Raw genomic sequence first — 26,242 nt, 5'->3', positions numbered from 1 at the left:
GATGTGACCAAGGGGGAAGATGTAGCAGATGAAGAGGAGGGGGCCGAGGACTGAGCCCTGGGGGACCCCCTGCGTTACTGGGGAGAGGGTGGATGAGTGACCGGAGAGGGAAATGAACTCTTGCCTGTTGGTGAGGTAGGATGTGAGCCAGTCAAGTGCAGAGCCCTCAACACCCAGTTGGCGCAGCCTTTGTAGGAGGATGGAATGGTTTATAGTGTCAAAGGCTGCGCTGAGGTCTAGTAGTAACAGGATGTTGAGGGCCCCGGAGTCTGCAGAGGTGAGGAGATCGTTGAGTACTTTGACCAGGGCTGTTTCAGTGCTGTGAAGTGGGCGGAAGCCAGATTGGAGGGGTTCATAGAGGTTGTTTGACTGGAGGTGGGTGTGAAGTTGGGCGGCGACGATGCGTTCCAGCGTTTTTGAGAGGAACGGCAGGTTGGAGATGGGGCGGTAGTTGGAGAGGTTGGCGGAGTCTAGGGTGGGTTTTTTGAGGATGGGGGTGATGGAGGCCAGTTTGTAGATGGAAGGAACATGGCCGAGGGATAAAGACTGGTTGAAGAGGGTGGTGAGATGGGGATGAGAGCAGGGAGGCAGGCCTTGGTTAGAGTCGTTGGGAGGGGGTCGAGAGAGCAGGTGGTGGTTTTGGAAGCGGTGATGAGGTCTATGATATGAGAGGAGTTAACAGAGGAGAAGGTGGTGAGGGGAGGGAAGGGTGGGTGGTCAGGGAGAGGAGGGGGGGCAGGGGTGGGGGTGGTGATGGAGTTAATGGAGACGGCAGTCATGGAGCTGTTGATTTTGGAAATTTTGTCATTGAAGGCAAGGAGGAAAGAGTTGCAGAGGTCAGGGGAGGAGGGTGGAGTGATGTCCGGTGGCTGGAGCAGCTTGTTGACGGTGGAGAACAGGGTGCGAGGGCTCCGGTGGGAGCTGTTGATGAGGGTGGAGAGGTGGGCAGATTTGGCGGCTTGGAGAGCGTCACGGTAGGAGGAGATGTGTAATTTGAAAGCTTCGGCGTGGACGGTGAGGCGGGTTCTTTTGAGGAGTCGTTCGAGTTGGCGGCCGTCTGCTTCATGGTGCGGAGTTCAGGGGTGTACCAGGGGGCGGGGTTGATGTATGAGACGGAGGAGGTTTTCCAGGGGGCTAGGGAGTCAAGGGAGTCGGAGAGGGTGGTGTTGAGCATGACAGCATAGTCGTCGGGGGAAGAGGGGGGGAGTCAGGGGGGAAAGCAGAGGATATGAGCTGGGAGAGCGTGAGGGGGTTGACTGACTTGATATTGCGGTAGGTGATGGTGCGTTTTTTGGGGTTGTGGGGCGAGGGTAGGGGGGCGGAGAAAAGGATGCAGAGATGATCAGAGAGTGGGAAGGGGAGGGGGTGGGGCTCAGATATGGGTAGGAGAGAGGAACAGACTAAGTCCAGAGTGTGGCCTTTGGTATGGGTGGGGAAGTCAATATGTTGGGTGAGACGGAAGCAGTCCAGGAGAGAGAGGAAGTCGGATGTCAGTGGGGCGTTGGGGCAGTCAATGTGGATGTTGAAGTCACCAGTGAGTAGGAGGCGGGCAGAGAGAGAGGATGCGATGGTGAGGAGTTCAGACAATTCAGTGAGGAAAGAGGGGTGGGGCTTTGGGGGACGATAGATCAGGATAGCGGTGATAGAGTTGGGGAGGGAGAAGGCGAGGTATTCAAATGATGAGATGGATGGAAGGTTGAGGTTCAGTTCAGTGATGGATGTAGATTTTTTATGAATAACAGCAAGACCTCCCCCACGCCCGGAGAGGCGGGGTTTGGCAGTGTAAGTGTAGTTGGAGGGAGTGGCTTGGTTGAGAGCATAGAAGTCAAGGGGCTGTTGCCATGTTTCACAGAGGAGAAGCAGATCAATGTTATTGTCCAGTAGCAGTTCAGATATAACAGGTGATTTGTTGGAGAGGGAGCGGCAGTTCAGCAGTGCAAGGGAGATGGATGGGGGCGCGGAGATGGATGGGGGCGCAGGGGTGGGGGGGCGGAGGTTGCTGAGGTTGGCAGTGCGGCAGGTGGGGGTGACGGGGGGCGAAAACTAGTCCAGAGTGAGGGGATAGGTGAGCCGTCGTTGGAGTGTTGGTTATGGGAGAGACCAGAGCCCCTGTGGATGTAGCGGGGCCGGCGAAGGATCCCAGCTGAGCTAGCTGCAGAGGCAACAGCAGCTGGGAGACGGTGGTTATGGTTGAGGAGGTGAAGGTCAGCAGCGGTGTAGGTGAGTAGGCGAGAAGTTGGTGGAGCGGTGGCCTGGAGGCGCGGGAGTGATAGTCCGAGGAGGAGATGGAACGTAGCAGCAGATGAGAGTAATCCAGTTAGTATGTTGGCGGTGGCTAGAGGCTGGTTAACTAGAAGCTGGTGGGCAGAGAGTTGTGAAAAAGCAGCAGTGGACCGGGTGTTGAAGCTGGTGGAGTGAGTGGCGTTGGTTGCCCCAGACCTTGTCTGCATGGCAGGGAGGCCCCGCGATACCATGACGGACCTCAGCAGGTGTTAAGCCAGCTGTTAGCTGGCGGCTAGGGCAGTAGATAGTCCAGGAGTGAGGGAGGAGATGAGTGATGGACGGTGCAGTGGAGGAGAAGCGGAGCCGCGTGCGGCTCGTGGCGGTGCGTGCCGCTCGTGGTGGAGCCGGTGATCGGACGTGGAAACGCCGGTGCAGCGGAGGAGAAGCGGCGCCGCTCGCTCGTGGTGCGTGCGGCTCGTGGTGGTGCGTGCCGCTCGTGGTGAAGCCGGTGATCGGACACGGAAACGCCGGTGCAGCGGAGGAGAAGCGGAGGAGAAGCGGCGCCGCGTGCGGCTCGTGGCGGTGCGTGCCATGTGATAAAAATATCACATCTGAAGAGAGAAAAGCACTTTCAGCACTGGAAAAAGATCATAGCATCAACATCCTCCCAGCAGACAAGGGACGTTGCACTGTGATTCTCAACGCAGCTGATTACGAAGCCAAAGTCCACACCCTCCTCGAGGACACGACCACATACGAGCGCTTGAAAAGAGATCCGACCAGTGGCTACAAGAAGAAAGTGATAGACTGTTTACAAAGGCTGGAAAAAGAGGAAGTGATAGACCGGCCTCTGTATTACAGACTGTATCCTGGTGAAGCCATGCCTTGCATTTATGGCCTTCCAAAAATACACAAAAAGGAGGTTCCACTCAAACCCATAGTGTGCAGCACAGATTCCATCACTTACAATGTGGCCAAGCATTTAACAACTATATTGGCTCCGCTTGTGGGGAATTCATCATGTGGAAAACACGCACAACTTTGTGGATAAAGTGAAACATCTCCAACTGGACCCAGATGACCTCATGGTTTCATATGATGTTGTGTCCCTGTTCACCTGCATCCCGACCTCTGATGCAGTAGCAGCAGTGAGGATCAGACTGCAGGAAGACACCACCCTACAGGAAAGGACCAAACTGACACCTGAACACATATGTAAACTGTTGGACATCTGTCTGAACACCACTTACTTTCAATTCCGGGGACGATGTTACAGACAGATTCATGGCTGTGCCATGGGCTCGCCCATAGTGGCCAACCTGTACATGGAGCACTTTGAGAAGAAGGCACTGTCCTCATTCTCAGGCATAGCCCCAAAACTGTGGCTCCGCTATGTCGATGATACTTTTGTAACAATTAAGAAACAAGAGCTGGAAACCTTCTCTGATCACATCAATGCTGTGGACCCACATATCATGTTTACAAGAGAAGACGCTAAGGAGAATCGCTTGGCCTTTCTTGATTGTTCCACGATCAGAGGAGAGGACGGGAAACTCCAAATAGAAGTATTTAGGAAACCTACACACACGGACCAGTATCTGCTCTTTGGTTCCAACCACCCACTACAGCACAAGCTGGGTGTGATCAGAACCTTACAACACAGAGCTCAAGGTGTGCCCACCAGCTCAGAGGGCAAGAAGAAAGAGGAAAAACATGTCCGAAATGCCCTCTCAGCCTGTGGTTACCCCGCTTGGGCCCTCAACAGAGTGAAGAGAACCAAGAAGCAGGACAAAAGGGAAACTGAACAGAGAAGGAAGGGTGTTTCTATCCCTTATGTGTCTGGCCTGTCGGAAAAAACTGCAGAGAATTTTTAGACAACACAAAGTCCCTGTTTATTTTAAACCAGGAAACACTTTAAGACAAAAACTGGTTCACCCTAAGGACAAGTTGCCGACTCAAAAACAGAGCAATGTAGTTTATTCGATCCAATGCAGTGAAGAAAGCTGTAAAGAACGGTACATAGGTGAGACAAAACAGCCTCTACACAAGAGGCTTTATCAGCACAGAAGAAATACAAGTTCAGGACCACAGAGTGCCGTGCATCTCCATCTTGAAGCCTCTAATCACTCGTTTGAAGACGGTGAGGTGAAGGTTTTAAGCAGGGAGAAAAGATGGTTTGAAAGAGGAGTCAAGGAAGCTATTTTTGTTAAAAAAGAAAGACCTTCTTTAAACAGAAATGGAGGGCTAAGGTTTAATCTTCCTTTTATTTATAATGGGTTACTGAACCCCTGGAAAGGTAGAGGACCAGGACAAGGACATTTAGATGCTAATCAGGTACTCAGGGTGGTTGAGCCAGGGTCTCACAAAGACAAAGAGGATTCTAATAGCCCATTAAGATTCTGAATAGGCTAGCTCGGTAGATACAAGGGGGGAGTTTCTGTTGAAACAAACAACTCTTTCTACTTCAGGAAGGCTCCTCCCAATGGGTGGGTCTTACCACAGAACAGTATTAATATCGGAGTTCTCGATCTAAATTCTTTTATTGACAATGACTCTTGGATGAGAGTCGAAACGTCTATTTTTTCAAACTGAGTCCAGATGACTACAACTGAAGCTTTTTCTACTACATAGAGCTTTGCTAAATTTCATTGATCTTTACTGCCTCATTACATTACTGCCTTGTTCAGTTTTGTTTTGCTTTGTACAAAATTTTGATGAATAAATACTGTATGTGCAACTTCAATGAAATGAAGTCTTTAGGATTATAATATGAGGTCTACATGGTCTACAGATTATATGCAGCGGTATATGCATGAAGAATGAAAATGCCAGGTTGCCAGGTCCATGAAATAAAACAGGCCCGATGTGCTCTCAAAAACCACAACAAATATGAAAACTTGTCCAATAATTTCACCAAGTTCATTCTTTAAAATTAATAGGTTATTATAGGTCTAAATTTGTTTTTGCTACATCTTGTAACAACCTTTTTGTCTCGAGTACCCCTAAGCTGTATCACACTAGGCGGTATGGACGATTTTTCGGCGATTCGAGAACGCAGGCGGAAGTGCGCATGCGCACTCTCCCGTGCGGACTGATACAACACACACGTGCGTTTGTTTATTAGTGCAACGGAGTGCATCGCATCTCTCGTCTCCCGTAGATTTCTGTCCACTTCTGCGTCAGCTCAAAACTGTCTTTCTCCGTCTTCATTTTGCCCCGTACACTGAGGGAACTATATTATGATAGATCCATGCGCTTAGGCACGCGGAAACGTGGGGACGAGCCTGACGCGGCTGCAGGTGAGCGATAGGTGCGTTTTATGATTGATACGTGGCAGGACAAATGATTTATCCACGCCACGAGGAAATATGATAAAAAATTTGCTGAAAAAAATTGTCCATACCACCTTTAATGCAAGTTTCAGGCAAATAAATAGGTTTACTTGTTTATGTCCAAGATATCCCAAAAAAGACGCAAAATTGACGAGAAAGATGATATTATATAAATATATATATATATATATATTATCATCTTTCTCGTCAATTTTGCATCTTTTTTGGGATATCTTGGACATAAACAAAAATAATAATTAACGCAATGCCACTAGTAAACCTAGTATATAATATAATATATCTATAAAAGTCCTTTTATCCCCACATTGGTTTATCTGCATGTTGTGGAGTTCCTTTTTCATTCATTTAGCTGTGTGTCCCTGAACCACTGAAACTGAATTCAGAAATAAAAACTTTTTTCCTTCTTTTTACCATCTTCACTCTGATTAGGAATGATTATTATGCCGAGGCTACATACAACACACTCCCAGACCAAGGACCAGTGCGCACTGAGTTCATTTACAGCCACAATCAGCTCTTTTCAGACTACAGCTAAATGCTTTTCTGATCAAATACTGGTCCAGATCTGTCTGTCCTCCACAGGATATAATGTGGAGTTCATTTGAACTAGTTTTTGTTGGGACTAACTTACAAGGTTGCCCTTTCATTCAGACATTACAGATGAGGGCAATGCGAGGTGAGAGGAGAAGAAAAAGATGCACAGTTGCAGTGTTTGGAAACACGAACAAAAATGGAGTTTGTTTGAGGATGATTGATCTACACACCCAAGTGTGGAGTTGAGTGAGTGGCGTAAGCTCCGCTGTCAGTGTCTATTTGGCACCTCTGCGTTCACTCCAGGCACTCACCTTGTTCTACTATGAAAGGCTGCAGTGGACAGAATTTGGCACGTTATTGTCTGGAGAATTTTAGTGATACAATCTGTTACTACTTACCTCAGACATATTAAAACCAGCTCAAGAAAACCGCAACCCGCTGAGCCTGATTTCCCCTCGTGACTTATTTTTCAAAAAAACAAAATTGTGAGTTGATACTGCGGACCTGGCAACTATGGGGACATCTCGACATCCAGGAAACACTGGCTCATCTTTCCCAAACTTTGAGCCAATATCATTTAAAATATCAAATATATGTTCCATAGCTTTCTAAACTGTAAAATGTTACTTTGGTCTGAGATTGATTTGGAAATACAGCTCCGATCTGCTGTAGCTGTGTACTATATTGTGTAACGCAGCATGCTCAGAGTAAACGACATGACAACAGAGGCAGGGTCTTTGTGTTGCCCATGTTACAGCCTCTACAGGGCGTTTTACTGAACATACGCGCCAGGGCTCCCCCAACATTTTTAAGGGAAATTGATTTGATAAAATCCAAGACCAAGAACAGACATTTAATTTTGAAATACAATTTAAAATAATAACAGATTAGAGAAAATGGTGAATAGGTGTGCGTATGCTAACGTAACACCTTCAGCTACATGACGCACAAACAACGAACTGTCATAAGTGTCTGGTATGTTAACGTAACATATTAACAGTTATTCAGATAACTATAGCGTAAAGAACATGCTAACAAGTTTACCAAAGCATCAGTTTTACCCCAAATCACTAAATCAAATCAAATCAATTTATTTTTGTAAGGCCCAAAATCACAACAACAGTTGCCTCTGAGGGCCACAGGGAGAAATGAATCAACAATGTCTGTGGTTGCGATGGAGTCAGACAATGTCTGTGGTGGCGAGGGACGATGTCCCAGGGTCCTCTGTCCTTAGACTCTCCTTCTCGGCCAGGAAAAACTACAAAAAAAACCTCTTTGGGAAAAAAGCGTAGAAACCTGGAGGAGTTCCAGTGAAGGAGAGATCCGACTCTCACAGACGGACAGACGGACACGAGGGAGACTGGAGCTGGACCCACTCTTCAGGCAGATGAGGGACCGACTGAGGCGAACTGGACCCACTCTTCAGGCAGATGAGGGACCGACTGAGGCGAACTGGACCCACTCTTCAGATGAGGGACCGACTGAGGCGAACTGGACCCACTCTTCAGGCAGAAGAGGGACCGTCTGAGGCGAGCTGGACCCACTCTTCAGGCAGATGAGGGACCGTCTGAGTCGAGCTGGACCCACTCTTCAGGCAGATGAGGGACCGTCGGAGGCGAGCTGGACCCACTCTTCCGGCAGATGAGGGACCGTCTGAGGCGAACTGGACCCACTCTTCAGGCAGATGAGGGACCGTTGGAGGCGAGCTGGGCCCACTCTTCAGGCAGATGAGGGACCGTCGGAGTCGAGCTGGACCCACTCTTCAGGCAGATGAGGGACCGTCGGGGGCGAGCTGGACCCACTCCTCAGGCAGATGAGGGACCGTCCACACAGGGCAGGGACCACTTCACCAGGGGAGGGGCATCTGGGTCCACAGGTCCTCAGGAGTGAGAGAAAGAAAAGAAGGCGGTGAACAGTTTGCAAGTGGAATCAAAAAATAAATATTGTTTGATAGCATAAGTAGTCAGAAGAAGAAGAGGATAGTGCTCAAGCTGCCATACTTCCCCCAGCATAGTTACTCCTAGGGCAGCATAGCTAAAGCTGTGGGTTTATGTTTCTGTTCCTAACTAGTCTGACCATAAGCGATTTCGAAGAGGAACGTTTTAAGCCTGGACTTAAATGAAGAGACTGTGTCAGCATATTTAACATGGGTCGGGAGCTGATTCCATAACACAGGAGCTTGGTAGCTAAACGCTCTACCTCCTACTGTACTTTTAGAGACTCTTGGGACCACCAGAAGGCCGGCATTCTGAGAGCGAAGAGCTCTGTTTGGATGATATGGTTCTATAGCATCTTTGAGGTAGGATGGGGCCATGTCATTTATGGCTTTGTAGGTCAGGAGGAGGAGTTTAAATTTGATTCTAGACTCGACGGGGAGCCAGTGAAGAGACTTCAGCACCGGCGTAATGTGCTCTCTTCTTTTTGTTCCTGTTAGTAATCTTGCTGCTGCATTTTGAACCAGTTGAAAGCTTTTTATGGAGCTTTTAGGACACGCTGCAAGCAGGGAGTTACAGTAGTCTAATCTAGTCGTTACAAATGCATGGATAATTTTTTCGGCATCACTTTTAGGCAGGATTCTTCTGATTTTGGCTATGTTGCGCAAATGTAAATAGGCTGTTTTACAAGCTTGATTTATATGAGCTTTAAATGAGAGCTCCTGGTCAAATAAGACTCCAAGGTTTCTTACAGTAGAACTGGAGGCTACACTGACATTGTCCAGTGTGACTATCTGCTCAGATAGAGAGTCTCGTAGATGCTTAGGGCCAAGCACAATGACCTCGGTTTTTTCAGGGTTAAGATGCAGGTAGTTTAGTGTCATCCAGGTTTTTATCTCCTTCACACAAGTACTAAGTCTGTCTACTTGATCGCTCTGATCAGGTTTCATGGATAAATACAGCTGAGTGTCGTCTGCATAGCAGTGGAAGTTAATGTCATGCTTTCTGATAATGTTGCCTAATGGCAGCATATAAAGAGTAAACAGAATTGGACCGAGTACCGAACCCTGTGGCACACCGTAAATTACTTTAGAGCATGGTGAGGAGCTCTGGTTTACATTAACAAATTGGAACCTATCAGATAGATAGGATTTAAACCAGCTGAGGGCTGTTCCTCCAACACCTACATCACATTCTAACCTCTGCAGTAGAATGTTGTGGTCAATGGTGTCAAACGCTGCGCTCAGGTCCAACAGAACCAGGATTGAGACCAGTCCATCGTCAGCGGCTAATAACAAATCATTTGTGACTTTAACTAGTGCAGTTTCAGTGCTGTGGTGGGCTCTGAACCCTGACTGGAAAACTTCAAATAAGTTATTGTCCTGCAGGTGGCGACAAAGCTGTTTTACTACAACTTTTTCAAGGATTTTAGAGACAAAGGGAAGATTTGAAATAGGTCTGTAGTTTACCAATAGGTCGGGATCTAGATTAGGCTTTTTCAGAAGAGGTTTAATGACTGCATGTTTGAAGGACTGTGGAACATAGCCACTTTGGAGTGAAGTATTTATTATATTAAGAATAGAGTCTATAATTAGGGGGAGAATGTCTTTGAGGAGTCTGCTTGGAATGGGGTCTAGGACACAAGTTGAGCTTTTAGAGGACATAATGGCTGAAGTTATCTCTGCTTGATCAACAGCTGTGAACCTTTCTAAGTTTACAGGTGGATTTATATGAGACGTTAGATTTACAGCTTGGGCTAGTTCAGGGCTAATAGCGGGGGTAATTTCATCTAATTTATCTCTGATTGTTTTTATTTTATTGTTAAAAAATAGGAGGAAATCATCAGAGCTAAGTGTAGCTGGGATTGAGGGCTCTACTGCACTGTGACAGTTTGTTAGCCTAGCTACAGTGCTGAAAAGGAATTTAGTGTTACTTTTGTTGACTTCTATTAGATTTGAATAATATCTGGTTTGGGCCTTACGCAGAGCCTGCTTATAGGACAGCAGACAACTTTTCCATGCTTTTAGGGATTCTTCGGTGTGAGAGCGACGAAATAATCCCTCTAACTTTCTAACTCTTTGTTTATGTGAACGCAGTTCTTGGTTGTACCATGGGGAGGCGCGCTTTGGCCTAATGACCTTCTGTTTTAACGGCGCGACAACGTCAAGAGCAGACTTCAGAGAATTCATGGTCAAGTCGACACATTGATCACTTAAACTGGGACTAAAGCTGTTCTCAGCAGGATCACATGACATGTCACTGAATATTGGCTCTATTATTTCTTTGAATTTTGAGATAGATTTTTCAGATATTGTCCTTTTCATTATAACTTTATTTTGTGGGACTGGATGATCTTTAAGAATAAACTGAAAGGTAATTAGGAAATGATCTGACAATATAGGGTTTTGAGGGAGGACAATGAGGTCACTAATCTCTGTTCCATACGTTAGGACAAGATCCAGAGTGTTCTTGTGAGTGTGAGTCGGTTTATTTACATTCTGAGTGAAACCAATGCTGTCTAACAAGGCGCTGAAGGCATTACTGAGAGCGTCATCACTCATGTTCACGTGGATATTAAAGTCTCCAACTATAACTATTTTATCCCAGGCTAACACAAAGTTTGATATAAAGTCAGAAAACTCTGTTAAAAACTCTGAGTAGGGACCAGGGGGTCGGTAGATAACTATGAACAAAACTCCTTTTTGGTTTTTCATATTTGGACATGTGATCGACAGCATAAGGCTTTCAAATGAGTGAAATGCATTGTTAGTTTTAGGGCTCATGAGTAGGCTTGAGTGTGAGATCACTGCCACACCACCACCTCGGCCTGTGCTCCTGGCAGTCTGAAAGTTAACATGGGTGGGTGGGGTGGACTCATTTAGTCTGACGTAGTCGTCTTGTTGAAGCCACGTTTCAGTTAGAGCTAGAAGATCTATGTTATAGTCACTAATTAATTCATTAACTAAGAGCGATTTGGAAGAAATTGCTCTAATGTTTAGCAGTACACATTTTACGTGTTTATTCATTTGTGTATTTGTGTCATTTGTGATTGTTATTTTCCTTAAGTTATTTGGTCTGACGCCTGAAATATTTTTTCTGAGATGTGACTTTTTGGCATTATTTGTACGAGGGACACGAGGGACACACACAGTCTCTATCTGTCTTGAATCTGAACACTTCACATGTAAGAGAACGGGCGAGAGTTCAGCGACAGAGGAGCGTCTTGAACTGCTGCTCTGCACCTGGGGCTCATCCCTAGATGGTCACTTAACACGACTAAGACTATCGGTCAAATTCCGAACTAATAGGGATGTACCCTCCGAAGTCGGATGGATGCCATCCCTGCGTATGAGCCCGGGCTTTCCCCAAAACGCACTCCAGTTATCAATAAAGACAACGTTGTTTTGAGGGCACCATCTGGATAACCAGTTGTTGAATGCTGAGAGACGGCTGTACAATTCAGCATTTATCCGATTGGGCAGGGGACCAGAAAATATTCCAGTGTCTGACATCGACTTCGCTAGGTCACACACCGCGGCTACTTGAACTTTGAGCACCTCTGATTGACTCCGCCGGGCGTCGTTACCGCCTGCGTGAATCACGACTCGCCGGAAACGGGTCCTGCTCCGCTTTAAGATCCTAAGGTTTCCTTCGATGTCACCCATTCTGGCCCCCGGGTAACACCTAACGCTAGCAGCTGGCAGCTTCACGTCTCTAACAATAGAACTCCAGATTACAAGAGTTTCTCTCGTGTGTTCAGCGGGCGTGTGATCGCTGAGGGGAGAAAACCTATTTTAGACGTGAAGCTCACGGCGCTCTGAGGTTCGGCGTTTAGCGCCTTGTCCCCTCCGAACTGTCACAAATTGGTCCCTATTCTGTTCCTGGTCTAGTCCCGGCTGCACGGGAGACGCTGAGGGGCTGAGCTCGGCCTTACTGCTACTGCTAATGCTAATGCTACGCCCTGCAGCGCGGTCCGGTAGCCCTCGCGCTAAAACCGAACTATAACTGGACTTAAGCTCCTCTAAACAGCGGATCCGCGCTTCTAACTCCGTAATCCTGGCCTCCAAAACTACCACTACACTGCACTTCACGCACCTATCATCAGAGAAGGAGCCAGGGTTCTGACTCGACATATGACAGCTCAAACAGGTAAAGGTAGATCCAGCCATGACGCTAGCGGCTAGGCTACGCTAGGCTAGTTCAGACTGGAGCTAGAGAGTGAGGAGGGCTTTTTAATCCACGAAATACTGAAAAGCGAGCGGCTTGAGGCTCCGGATTGTTTGCGGAGAAATCAAACGTTCACTTTCGTGTATATGATGCGTAAATAGTGTGTATAATTCGTGGATTAATCGGTAAAAGGCTCTAAGAACGAACAGCTCTGAAAACGCGACACACTCACCGGAAATGACGTCACCTCACTCCTCGGTGTCGGTTAGATCTGTGTCTGGAGAAACTGAGTGGCAATAGTTGCAGCGTCCTTGCCGAGTTTAGCTAGCTTGTTAGCAACGGCTAGGGGCGAAAACAACAGTGTTTTTAAAAAACAAACACACTTGGTAACATGTTATTTAAGAAGGGAAAGGTAATCAGCTTAACTGTATGTGATCCTAAAATCTGTATCAGCGAAAAATGTAAGCTGTAGCTGCGGTCTTCCTGTTGTTTAACAGTTTTTTACTGTTTACTTGATTTTTTTTTTTAGATGTCTTTTACCAAACTAAATATTAAGCAGCGTTGAAGACTTTTAGGTTTTATTAGACTGTAGCAGCTTTTCACATTTTAGTTGTAGAGAATCTGCATCTGCATAACCTGGTCTCTGATGCTTTGATTAGTTCAAGGCATTGGAATGACCTGTCCTGTGCTGTGTTCCAGTGGCAGTGGGATCTCCTTGCTGATCCTGAAGCAGCGCTGGATCTCCTCTCTGCAGTTCCAGTCACTGTCCGAGATCAGCGCCGGAAACGTCTACATCTTCAACAACAGCCGCCTGTGTTTCTACAACACAGTCAACTGGACCTCCTTGTTCCGGACGTCCAGCCAGAAGGTCCTCATCCGCAACAACAGGGAGCCCAAGGAGTGCAGTGAGTGTCCAATTAAGAGAAAGCTAAACAGGATTAGTTCAACCAGCTTGGTAGTACTGGCCCCTGATTGCACATTTCTGTGTGAGTTTGATTGGTGGTGACCTTCTGAATATAAAATACAGAGAGAATCATTCTGGACTTAACAAGCAAACCAGGCAGGGCTTTATTTTTCCAGGAAGTCCTTCTCTGGGCTTATTTCATGGCTTCACACCAAATAATTTCATGTTAATAAATGATATTTTTGGCTAACAGAAATTGTTGCAATTCTCTTGGACTCATTTAAACACATACATGAAGTTTGATTTTAAATGAAATGCCAAAGTGTCCCAAAGAATTAACAAACAAAAAAAAGTCTATATCCCCACCACACCTCTGCCATATGCTAAAATGAAAACGATTCCATTTTGTGTCTTCAGATGGATTTCAACAGCTGTTTACCTTTTCAGTTTAGCCAAAAGCAAAATATCAATCACTTTATGACTTACATACATTTATGCATTTGTGTTGAAGTTACTGATTTATGTTTGAAGATTTTTTTAAACTGTGATATTTAATAACGGCAAATAACAGATGCAATGGCCAATTTAAAGCTTTGGTAAACATTTTTTTATTTTTTTATTTGATCATACAAAAAATGTCTGTCGCATATAGACTTTAGGTAATGTAGCTTTATCTTTACAGAGATGAATTTTTGAAATAATAAATTACCATTTCAAAAGAATCAAGTAAATGAATACTATGGGAATTTTATTGTACATGTTTGAGATTTTTAAGAACATTACGGTTTGAATATTATTGTATTATTTTCAAATTCAATTCAAATAATTACATGGTTTCATTTACTGTATTTATACAATAATCAAATATATGCCAATACCAGAGGTGGGTAGAACTCCGTTACAAGTAATCTGTAACATTTACTTGAGGGCTGGTAACTTTTACATAAATTGCACTTTTACTCCTACCTATGTCATATTTAGTTGTAAGTACTCTTACTTAATTACCTACTCAAGTACTCTTACTTACAGTATGTATTAATGTCAATAGTAGTTTCCCCAAATACATTTTACTTTTACTTTGTACTTCTACATGAGTTAAAATATATTAGTAACTAAAATTACTAGTTACTACTACTTGAGTACAGTTTTTGGCCGCTCTACACATCTTAATACAGAACAATTAAACATTTGGTCAGTGTTATATTCAAGACCGATCAAAATATCCCAAATAAACATTGCACATGCATCAAACAGCTTCACTCAGCCAAACTGCGTGAGGTTAACATTTGTAACATTTGACATTCTATCAGTGGTGGAAGAAGTACGCAATTGTGTGACTTAAACCAACAGTGTGTAACTTTACTGGAGGTAGATACATTTTATTCCATACTGTGGAATATTATGTGGAAATGCTCACAGTAAGGACACAGGTTTTATACATCTTTAGTGCAAGACAAACATTCAAAATTCAACAATTTCATGTTTGAAATCCATGTACTGGTTCTTTAAGCAAAAGTATGGATACTGGAACAAAACAATGACTTTAGTAAAGGTAAAAATATACCAATATCTATTTTGAAATGGGTCACCCATGTTTAAATGAATTGCTTCCGAAGTGATAATGTCTTGTAGTTTATTTTGAAACAAACAAACAAACAAAACGAGTCCATTTGAGTACGTCTCAAATCTTCAGAAAAGTACTTGACTTAACAGTCCAACAAAAACATGTACTGCAGTAGAAAGTACAGACCTGCTTTAAAATGAAATGAAGTATAAGTCAAGTAAAGTACAGATATCTACTTTTTACTTTAGCACTTTGTTACTTTCCATCACTGCATTCTATATATCAAAGCTTAAGTAATCGGTTCCAGGCGTTTATTGAGACGGCTCCAGTGGTTTCCCTCTCGCTGCCGGACTGCTGCTGATGCCATTAGCCCCGTAATGAGCGGTGCTGTGTTACCGGCGCATTGATCGGCCCTTACACCCACTTCTTCATTAGACCTGGCCCCTTTGTCTAGCATTGACTGTGGGTTAGACCCCGACTGAGGACTGCACACACACCTGAGGACTAGATGTCACTCTGCCTCCTCAGGCTCATCGATTTGTGGGGTCTGTGAGAAGGAAAGAAGGTGCTGCAGGCTAATAGAAAGAGTGTGGGGAATACCAATGCTTATTCAAAGCAAAGAGAGCTGTTACAAACAGGACCACAGGCGCAACTGCTGATTAACAAATTTTCTGATCAGACTGGCTTGTATAGAGTTCAGGTTAAGGATTGGTCAGCTCAATATGCCAAAAAATATTGCCTATTGATAAAATGCAGCAAATCTGGTCAATATCACACCTCATCTGAAAGCGTAGACTATTCAAAATCCAGTGGTTGAATTCATTTCACAATACAGTATATCAAAATAATAAATTATATATGATCTTAGAGCAATCTTCCATACAAAAGTTAAACTGTTTGGAACTAACTGAGTTCTCTGAGCTCTTGTCAAAAGTGTGTTATCAGTGTAAAGAGTGTAAATGTAAGGATTACAAATACAAGGCTAGAGGTATACTTAATTTGTAGTACTTAATTAGTAGTACATGCTCAAAAATCAACTCAAAAAATATCATCACTCAATATCATCTCATGTGTTTATATGAAGTTGGTCACGTGTCATATTGATGTGGTTGATACACACAACACATAGAGTTGTTTTTTGCTATTTCTTCACAGTGGAGCAAAGGATGGTGTGTGATAGCATGTGCTCGGATGAAGGCTGCTGGGGCCCGGGGCCGGACCAGTGTCTCTCCTGTCGCTTCTTCCGCCGAGGACGCACCTGTGTGGAGGCCTGCAACCTGTTCGACGGGTAAGAACATCTGGTCCAACTACTTACATCATGGTGTTCATTTTAAGTGAGACACAGCAGGTGTTTGTGTTTTCATATAAGGCAAGACACTTCAGGGGAATATGAAAAGTAAATACATTCAGAGATATCAATTTGAAACTTCTTCTGTTGTTTACTCCCATAAATGTAAGAACAAATCTTACAAGTTTTTTTTACTACTTATATTTCCATCCATCCATCTTCTTCCGCTTATCTGGGGCTTGGTCGCGGGGGCAGCAGTCTAAGCAGGGACTCCAAGACTTCCCTCACCCCAGACATGTCCTCCAGCTCCTCCAGGGAGATACCCAGGCCAGCAGAGAGACATAGTCCCTGCAACGACAGTGCGCCTTATAATCCAGTGCGCCTTATAGTGCGGAAAATACGGCACTTTATTTTGTTGAAATATTACATTAATAAGCAGGAGGATTTTTGAAAACGTATCTAGTATTTGCGTAAACTAGCTCTGACTGATATTTTTTTTTGTCTTAATTTTAAAAAATCCGTCTTGGAATTAGATTAGATTAAAAATCCTTTAGTATGATCTGTCAAAATCCTGTTCAGTCCAAGACTGTAACGTTTGGTCTGTGTATACTTTAAGGGCTGATCTTATGGGAGAAAAATGCATTTGGAAAAAATGACCATATAAATTGAATGAATATAAAAAACCTTCTATCATCCACGCTGAACAGTGTTTTTGTTGTTGTTGTAAGCTTTTATATTGATAATATAGGGTAGGTTTTGCTTGTAGTGTTGATTTAAAAAAACAATAAACAAATTTGCATATCTGAAAAAAATATGAAGCCAGGTAAATTTGCTGGTTTATTTTGTTGACATCTTCAATACATTTATGTATATCTATAATTAAACACAAATTTGGCCTTGTTTTTGTCATTGTGGCCATAATAAGAAGCTGACTTTGAGGTATCAAAAGCCTTGTTGCATATTTAAATTACAGTCTTTCTGAGGGGATGGTGGAGTTAAAAGTCCCATGTTTTTACTAAACTGCCTTTTCGTTTTTACTGTTGTGTTTCTTTTATCATCAAAAACATTTCTGGATTTTGTGTTTGTCTAATTCCTGGAGTTGTTTTGCATATTATTTTTGTCTCCTTCTCAACTGCCCCAAACGCTCTCTTGGTAATCTCCTTCTCTGGGAATTACTCTGGTGCATTTTTTAAGTCGCAGTCATTTGACTTCACTTCAGCATCTCCAATATACCCCAAAACCAGGCTTTATAAGAACAATTCCCCACATGCCACACAATTATGGCTCTCCAAATGTGTGTAAATTGCACGTAACTGGTAAGATTGGGAATTGAAATAAATGTGGTCCGCATACAGGAGACAAGAGAAGGTTCTCATTTCTGATTGGCATAAATGTAATGACATTAACCGATAGAATTAAGTTGTCCACTGGAAATTTTAATATGAGCAGCTGGAGTGTCTACAATGCCCTAAATCAATTATATAACAACATAAAATATCAAATTACATCAACAATTCACAACATCAGCAGCTTTTTTCATTTTGAAAATTAGTGTCAGAACCCAATTAAAATGTGGGATGTCAATTACTTAGATTAAATTGCGTGAGAAAAAATCCTCCTATTCATTAAACTGTTAAATTGAATGAATGAAAATTAAGGTTTTGTGATTTCTGTCATGTCTTTGTGATTTTAATGCATTTTTTTTCTGTTTTGTGAGGCACTTTGAATTGCCTTGTGTACGGATTGTGCTCTACAAATAAACTTGCCTTGCCATTATCCACAACTGGTATGCAAACTTAAACCGCAAAGGAACTAACCAAACAATATATGTTGGTAACCATTTTTAAAAGTCTTATTTACGAAGCATATGTTTCTTTACAAAAAATAAACTACTTATTAACACGTGTTCATTTCTAGGAGTAGGCTAAATTAATGTTAATGATTTTTGTGCATGAATAGTAAATGATTGTTGAACATCATCACAATAAAGACAAAATGGTTTAATGCCACGCGCACGCGCGCACGCACGCACGCACGCACGCACGCACGCACACACACACACACACACACACACTGTATGTAGTAGATATAACATACAGTAATGGATTCAAGTGTCGTCATCTGGACACTGTTGTGAAAAAAGATGTTTCGACTTTCATCCATAAATTCATTTTCAATCTGAATAAAATTAAGTAATAGAATAAGTACATCAAATTAATGCAAATAAAACGTACAAAAACACACATGTATTATTTAAAACCTATGCTAAAAAAAAGCATTGCGCCTGGTCTTAAGGTTCACTATTCCAAGTTAATAGTATCTCCATGGAGACAAGCAGATTACAGAGCCTCCAGCAGAAATGTAACATTGTGAATCTTGTGAAGTACTTTTAATCTGGTTTAATTTGACCAACACCTTTTTTAAGGGCATCTGGTTTACTGCTGGTAAGGCATTTTTAAAAAATTGTGAAAAAGTGAAAAAGATCAATATCCTTTGTATTTGATCATTCATTACTGTGTGAAGTAGACTGCGTATACCCTATAGATCACAGCATTATGAGAACAGATAAAAAGCTTGAAAGATACACTAAAGCAGTTACATATAGATAAATAGCGTGTTTCATTTCAGCTTGCATTTTTGCCTGGCCTCCCTGGAGAAGTTGCGAGAGTGCACAGCGGTCATGTTGACTTGTTGCCTGCCGGAGTTGGTGGGAGGGGGGAATGCTTTTGAAGTTGCAGCTCCCAGCGTAGGGCTTTGAAGGCTGGGGGAGAGGAGAGGCGCGTGGCAGGGGTGTCCACTCTCTCTCCACACTCTTTTCCCCCCCCCAGGCATCTACTGTAAATACGCAGGGCTTTTGTCACACAGAGAAATCCAAATGTCCATAAACCCCGGGCGTTAGCAGCACTTGCGTGTAACCACCTGCCCGTGAAGATATGTAAGGCTGGATAAAGAAAGGCCTTTGACATAGGAACCTTGGATAACCTGGCATACAGAGAGGAATTCAGACTATCAAAGCCATACGATGTCTGGGAAGAAAGACATGAAGAAATGTCTTCTGAGTTACTTACATAATTATGTTTTTCCTAATTTATTTTGCATACTTTACTATTATTTTAAAGAAAAAATGTTATGTATTATTTGTATTGTTATTGTCCTGCTGCTTTGGCATCTCATGTTTTTGAACTTAAAATAATGTCTTTATGAATCTTAACATCTTAAATGAGCTAATTATGCTCGATTATGTCCATAATGGAATGGAGAAACTGAATGTTCAAAAAAAGTGTTGTAATGTATTGCCATTTTAATGAAGCCCTACTCAGTAAAAGCAATGGCAAATAATTCATGAGAAGTGTATGGGATAAAACTGCAGTGGTGCAGATGTTGCATGTTATAAAGGCCACATGATGCAACTAGAGCGGGTCATCAGCACCAGCAATAACATACAGCCAAACCATTTTAGTTACGTTGTAGAGTAAAGATTAGTTTAACACACAGGTCTTCAAAATGTTGTTTTTTTACATTTATCTCAATATATAATACAAACTGATCAATAGGATATAGTTCAACATATATAGTTCAAGGCAGAGGCACAACAGGTGGATTTGGGGGGTCCGGGGGTTCACAAGTGATTTTCTGTATTCTGATGAATTGTAGGTGTACTATTTTAGCAGGTCACTGCCCATTCACTTAGTAACGCTGCACAGCCCCTGCCCCTTCACATCTTCACCTCTTTTCTCTCCTTCCCTGTGGACTAAGAGGCTCTAGGTAACATTAAGGCTGCAAACATTTTTTCTCAGGACTGCTAAACTTATGTTTTATTTTGTAGGTCTTTTGCAAGAATGCACTTTAGTTTGCACTTCCATTCATTCACACTTTTTGTAGCTTGACACCAGCAGAACAAGGCTATGTGGCTGTCAGTTTCCCCAGTGGCCCTGATCTGCCCGAAATATTTTTTCCCCCCGAATCTGATTCTAAACCTAACCAAGCCCACTGTTCGCTGCCTGTGCCCCCATAGTAAAGAGAAAACAGAAAAAAGGAGAGTTGACACCCAGACAAATTGACTGCGTGGAAAGAGGAGAGTAAACTTTGTGCAGGGCTACACGGAGAGAAAGCACTAAAGTGCTGCAAGGGTAATAACAGTTAAACATCAATGATCAATACAAAAATCATAGACTGCAACACTGTATTGCTGTGCTTGCTGCATGCATGAGTGGCTGCTAATGATAGGGAGATTAACCGATTTGTATTGATGCACTGGCTTGGGCATGTGCAATACGAGTGCGTTGGGAGAAAAGTGATGTATTGATGCAATTCAAGTAACAAAATTACCGTGCATCAGATTTTCTATTGTGGTCTCGGTTAATATAGATTAATCGAAAATTGACGCTGCTAATGCTATTGCTAACACCCAAAGCAGTTGAAACACACGCTGATATATGTATATATGTATATGTATGTATAAAAAGCTTCAGTTGTAGTCATCTGGACTCGGTTAGAAAAATTTGACGTTTCGACTCTCATCCAAGAGTCATTGTCCTTGACAATAACTCTTGCATCTCTACTAGAGTCTAAAACTCTATGCATGAGAAACAAACTTTTAACTTTTAATATATATATATATATATATATATATATATATATATATATATATATATATATATATATATATATATATATATATCTTCACTGAGTCTTAAAAGTGAAATCCAAATTTTGGTCAAATCGGCAGCGGAGCAGGGCTGATGGTTTTGTTTCTCATGCATATTAAGCCATGTGCTCTCAGGCTTCTCGCCTTTTTACAAGCCTCAAACATTAGCCCTCTTTATAAACACAGGGTTAAAACATCACCTAACGTGTCTGTTATTGAGAGTGATACTCTGTACTGGGGAGGAGTAATATTGTACAAACATAACAAATAATTGTGCCATTTTAAGTAGGCTTATTTGATACTGGAAATAATCTACTACAAATTGAGGAGCAATGCCCATTTGTTTACAAAAGCTCAGCATCAGACTAAACTGTGTTAATAAAGAATATCAAAAATAAGAGATTTTATGTATTACAATACGTCTCTGATCTGCATCGGAGATAAAAAACAATTTAATTTTTTTTTATCGAGAGCCAAAAAAACAATGTTGTGAGAGCCGTGATACATCGTGATTTGGGTTTAGTTCAAATCTCACATTGGTTGTAAGAAATGCATCTTAAATTAATCTGATCTGATCTGACAGAGTTCTAAGATTCTCATAACTAAAGGCTATAGGCCACTGATTGATGGCTAATAGACAAATAATATGTTTTTTACAAGAAAAGGGCGGGTCAACAATGGATTTGATAAGGTGAATGTTTCTAATGCATTTAGAAAGTGGCAAATTTACTAGTAGTTTTGGAAATCCCTTTTCAAGCTAATCAAAATTCCAAAGGTTGAAGACCCCTTGTTTAACATGACCATATGGGTTATGCCCTTTGGGGTTGTAATGTAATGGAAAATATGATAGCTATATTTTTATATAATCAAAATTGTCTTTGGAACATTCTGATGACATTCTGAGTTGATGGGATTTTCTCAAGAAGGGATAGAATAATCTTTTGTTTGCTCTAAAATCTGCTTTTGAAAACATGGCTGGACAAAGAGTAAATTGTAAGCCTTGTTTTTGTTTTTCTCAAATGGCACTTTTTTTCCCCCACGTTTATTCTTTTGCAAATAAACCATCTTTTGTTCGACCAACCCGTACAAAACTTTTCCAGGTTGTTGTTTCCAAACCTCTCCATTCTCCCACTCAGCTTCATTATATGTCTGTGTCCTTAATTAGCAACGGTGCTAATTCCCCTCAGTTTCTCCTGAATAAAACAAAAGGCGTGCATGCAGGAGGGAGCAGCCAAAGCTAGCAGGGAGCAAAGCAACTGCTCGCTGTCCGCAGAGATTGCAGGATTAGGAGGACGTTAATTAAAAAAGTTGGAGGTCCGGGTGTGAGTGAGTGGTGGTCGCCGTGCTGCTTAAAATCCGGCTAAAACAGGGCTAATCCCCCATCAGGGCTCTCCCCACGGGCACACCCCAGCCGTGAAGGAGGCCAACCAGGAGGAACGGAATAGCAATGACCCAAGAGACCCACTGCTGCTTAAGTCTTTGTCTCACAGAACCAATTCTCCTCCCTGTATTTTCCTTCTCCGCCAACAAAAGGAGATGCCGCAGCTCTTGCAAGCCGCTCTAAAAAGGATTCCTCTAACAGACAATTTATTTTGTAAAAAGGTGGAAATGAAGGAGTTTCCTTTTTAGAAGTACTATCTCTTCTTTTAGGAATGGAGAGAATGCTCATAATGTAAACAAGTATTTTGTTTTTGCTGCTGTTAAGTCCTGACCAGAGCATTCACTAATAAGCAACAATAGTAATTCTTGGAGTGTCACCTTTTTTGTTAGTTTTCTGTTAATACATACAGTAGTTCAAAAATGACAATGTTGCTGTTTGATCAAAGCGAAACAAAATTAGAATGACATTTCATTAAAGAACCCATGATATGCAAATTCGACTTTCTTGAGCTTGTAACCATGTTCTAACATTGTTGTCATCAAAAATATAGCTGGAGTTGCATTTAGCTTCAGTCACACTTGTTCAACAACAAGAATCCTGTTATTTCCTGCAATTCCTCTCCCTCTGAGCCTCAGAAAACACTGTTCCTAATGTCCCAGTTGTGTGACGTCAAATGTAGGGCTAAACAATTTCTTGCAGGATTATTTATTTATTGTTTTTTTCTTTTTTTCTTTAATTATATTTATTTTGGGTATATTATTGTCTTGCTGGAAGCCATCACTCAACACAAACTGGGCCAACAGATGTTTAAACGTGCGCTTAGTTACTTTTTAATGACAAAATGGCCTCTAATTTGACTAAAAATATGTCTTTGTCATACAACACAACTTATTTGATATCCCAGATAAATACATAATACTTAAATGTGTGATCTTTACTTCAACTTAAGATAGATTTGTGGGCCCTGTTTTGTTCCAATTTTAAACTCTAAATATTAGTTATTGAGTTGGCTCGGGGATATAGTATCCAGATCAGTCGCAACCCCCAAAATAACATATGCTGGCATTCGTGACCTCCAACATAAAAACCCTGAAAAGAAGCCTCATGTCTGGTGATGATTAGATCATTTTACTTTGAATAAATAAACAAAGTAGATAATTTGCAATGGCTGAAGTGTCTGCGTCTCTCTCTCTCTCTCTCTCTCTCTCCCTCTCACTCTCTCTCTCTCTCTCTCTCTCTCTCTCAAAAGTCAAGAAATATCATCTTATACCCTTATTTGAAAGTTTGCAACATAACTTTTCATTTTTCTTTTTAATCAGCTCTAAAACAATATACACAATATTGTTAACATAATGTGAGTGAGTGCAGTGAATTTCAAACACTGTGCTGTAAACGCCATTCCTCATTATTTATCATTATTTACTATGTATTATTTACTGTATTATTTATAATTACAATCATGTACACATCCACCATTTCTCCTCTTTTCTCTCTCTCTTCTCTCTCCTCCTTCACTCCCTCTGATGCGAAAAACTATTTTTGATTGAACAGCGCTCGCTATTGACAACCACCAGAGACGCTACAGCTCCAAAAGCCCCAACGATAATGCAGAATTTGGACATAAACAGGGAGAAAATGTATGGATCTGTGAGTAGGAGGGAGCCACAGAGAGCAAGAGGAGCCCAGGGCGCAAAAGCTGTAATTGCAGAGTTTAAAGCCAATATTGAAGTTTGCGTTGTTTACCTCAGTTCTTCACAGAGGGGAAAAGAAACAAATTATTCAGACAGGCTAAAGAGAGGCTGCAAGTCAATTTCTGCAATAATGGTGTACCAATGTAATTATTAGTATACTCGTTGGTTCACTTATTTCATCCATCCATCTATCTATCCATCCATCTATCTAAGAATAAAAAGTGTTGCATGCAAGTAGCCAAGCAAGTTTGTTGGTTTTACTAGAACCTAAATACCAATATACATTTTTTTTTAACTATAAGTAATGGGATGAATATATAAAAGCTTAGAGGAAATATATATATATATATATATATATATATATAGTAGCACTTTATAATAACTGTAATTTCATTAGTCGAATAGCATGAACAAAGCATGAAAGACTTAATTTGCAAGCCATTCAGGCTTAGTAACTTAATTACCCAGCCTAATTTTGATTCATTATGAACCAAGCCATGTTTTGTCTATACTTTAGTAGGCTATTAAATATGTAGTAGTAAAGTGTTACCTTGAATTGATGTTCTGAGTAGTAGTAGGGGTACCAATGCAGTGTTCTCGCTGGGCTGAGGTTGGAGGATGGCGGGCCCTAGGCGGCGCTCGAAAAAATATGATCACACTCTGCCGCTTAGGAGTGGCGTATCCCGGCGTATTTTCCGACGCTTTTACAAAATAAAGCAACACTTTTAACACTGTGCGCTGTCTGATGTTACGCCGTGCGCCGTAAACGTGTGCCGGAATTTACACCAGACGGTGCTCGGCGTTCTCTTAATTTACGCCATACGCCGCTCCAAAGTGGCCGAGTGAGATCATATTGGCTTTCCATATCGAGCGGCGTGACCGGCGCGAGCAAAAATCACTACGGCGCTCGCATGGACGGTGCAGTGGTGCTTTCACGGTTATCCTAATACCTGGCGGTATCTTTTCAGCATGGCGGGGGCCTGCCAGAGCATGGCGGCATATTTTGAGCATGGCGGGGGCCCGCCGCAGCATGGCAGCCAAAAAAAAAAACAGCAAGAACACTGCAATGTATTTAAAGGAGACATATTGTGCTCTTTTCACGTACATAGTCCTTAACTATAACATACGTTAATTATTTTGTATTTTTTAATTACCAAACCACAATATTGATCTAAAACAGCTAGGTTATAGAGACAGGATCATTGACTCCCTTCAATACTGCAGAACTGATAAGCCTCGCCTCTTCATAGTGACCTTTCACCGACAAGCAGCAGATTGTCATTTGTATGTTTTTATTTTTCAAAAGTGACATTTTAGAACTAATGCGTCACTCTGACTGTGAATCTTTCAAATAACTACAACCAAGTACAGGGATACAGGGATGTGGGCAGGGATTGTGGTCTGTGAAAACAGGACTTTTCTGAGCACTCAAACCTCAGTTGCAGGACAATACAGAATTACTAAAACATGCAGGATCACAACACAATTCTTTAAATGGATATCTGTTATGTCTTTTCTTGTTTACATATGTATTTTAGCTTCGCCTTGTTATAAATATTTGCCATATTTTTTTTTTACTTTTATCTTTAATTATGTCGACAACATGCAACCTTAAAAAACAAAAACATTATATATTTAGGGATCTACTATACTATATACTATATACTATATCTCGAGATATACTGTCTATGTGTGCAATCCGATCAGTTCATTTCCCCCTTCTCCACATTCTCACACATCCTCCTTGTGGACTTTTCTTTCTGCAAACTGAAATTTTACCTTACTCCTTTCTCCATCGCTATACCTTCACCCATCATTTAAAAACCCGTCCATAATTCATGCTAGCTAGCTCACGCACCACGCTACCCCTTAAGTTGATCAAACAATCCTATTCACCCCGTTGCAACCTCTCACCAAATAAACCTTAAAATTTCACTTCCGTGCGCTGTATCTCAAATAGAGTTAATGTAGCTGGGTGGACAGCCTTGATCCAAGCTTGTGTACAGAATTCCTGGGCAGGTGTGGAAGAGAATCAATATTTCAACGCAAGCACAGTTTCCAATCTATAATACATGTTTCTATCTGTTTCTATCAGGGAAGTGCGGGAGTTCGCCAATGGCTCGGTGTGTCTGGAGTGTGACAGCCAGTGCGACAAGATGGACGGCAACACCATGACGTGCCTTGGACAGGTAACCGTAACACAGTAAGACCCATGTGTAATTCTCTTCTATCTTTGGCCGTGGAGGATTTCAAAGGTACAGCCAAGAGACGAGAGAATATACAACATTTTTAATGCAAGAAGTAGTTTTTATGTTTTTGTTTATTACACCCAATCAGATGCCCTCCCAGGTAGCAAAATGTAATGTGATATAATGTAATGTGTGTATATATATATATATATATATATATATATATATATATATATATATATATATATATATATATATATATATATATATACAGGGTTCAGAATAAGCGGTATCGCATTGCAAAATGCGACGCAATTTCTCTCAAATGCGATGCGTTCGTCAGAAAAAAGCGCTTTTGTATCGCAG

General features: G+C 42.1%; 1 protein-coding gene across 1 annotated transcript in view; it reads left to right on the top strand.

Moving 5' to 3' along the window:
* The window catches only part of LOC140361448 (receptor tyrosine-protein kinase erbB-4-like), a 553,408-nt gene that overhangs the window by 383,251 nt on the left and 143,915 nt on the right, over window positions 1-26,242 (top strand). Inside the window, exons 12-14 of the mRNA XM_072447161.1 lie at window positions 12,911-13,116; window positions 15,835-15,967; window positions 25,783-25,876. Coding sequence (XP_072303262.1) covers window positions 12,911-13,116; window positions 15,835-15,967; window positions 25,783-25,876 — 433 coding nt within the window. The remainder of the gene's footprint in view (window positions 1-12,910; window positions 13,117-15,834; window positions 15,968-25,782; window positions 25,877-26,242) is intronic.

The sequence above is a fragment of the Eucyclogobius newberryi genome, unplaced genomic scaffold, assembly GCF_026437365.1.
Source record: "Eucyclogobius newberryi isolate DKJ021-1_F unplaced genomic scaffold, fEucNew1.0.hap1 SCAF_1, whole genome shotgun sequence".
Lineage (NCBI taxonomy): Eukaryota > Metazoa > Chordata > Actinopteri > Gobiiformes > Gobiidae > Eucyclogobius > Eucyclogobius newberryi.
This window is presented reverse-complemented; position numbering and strand designations above follow the sequence as displayed.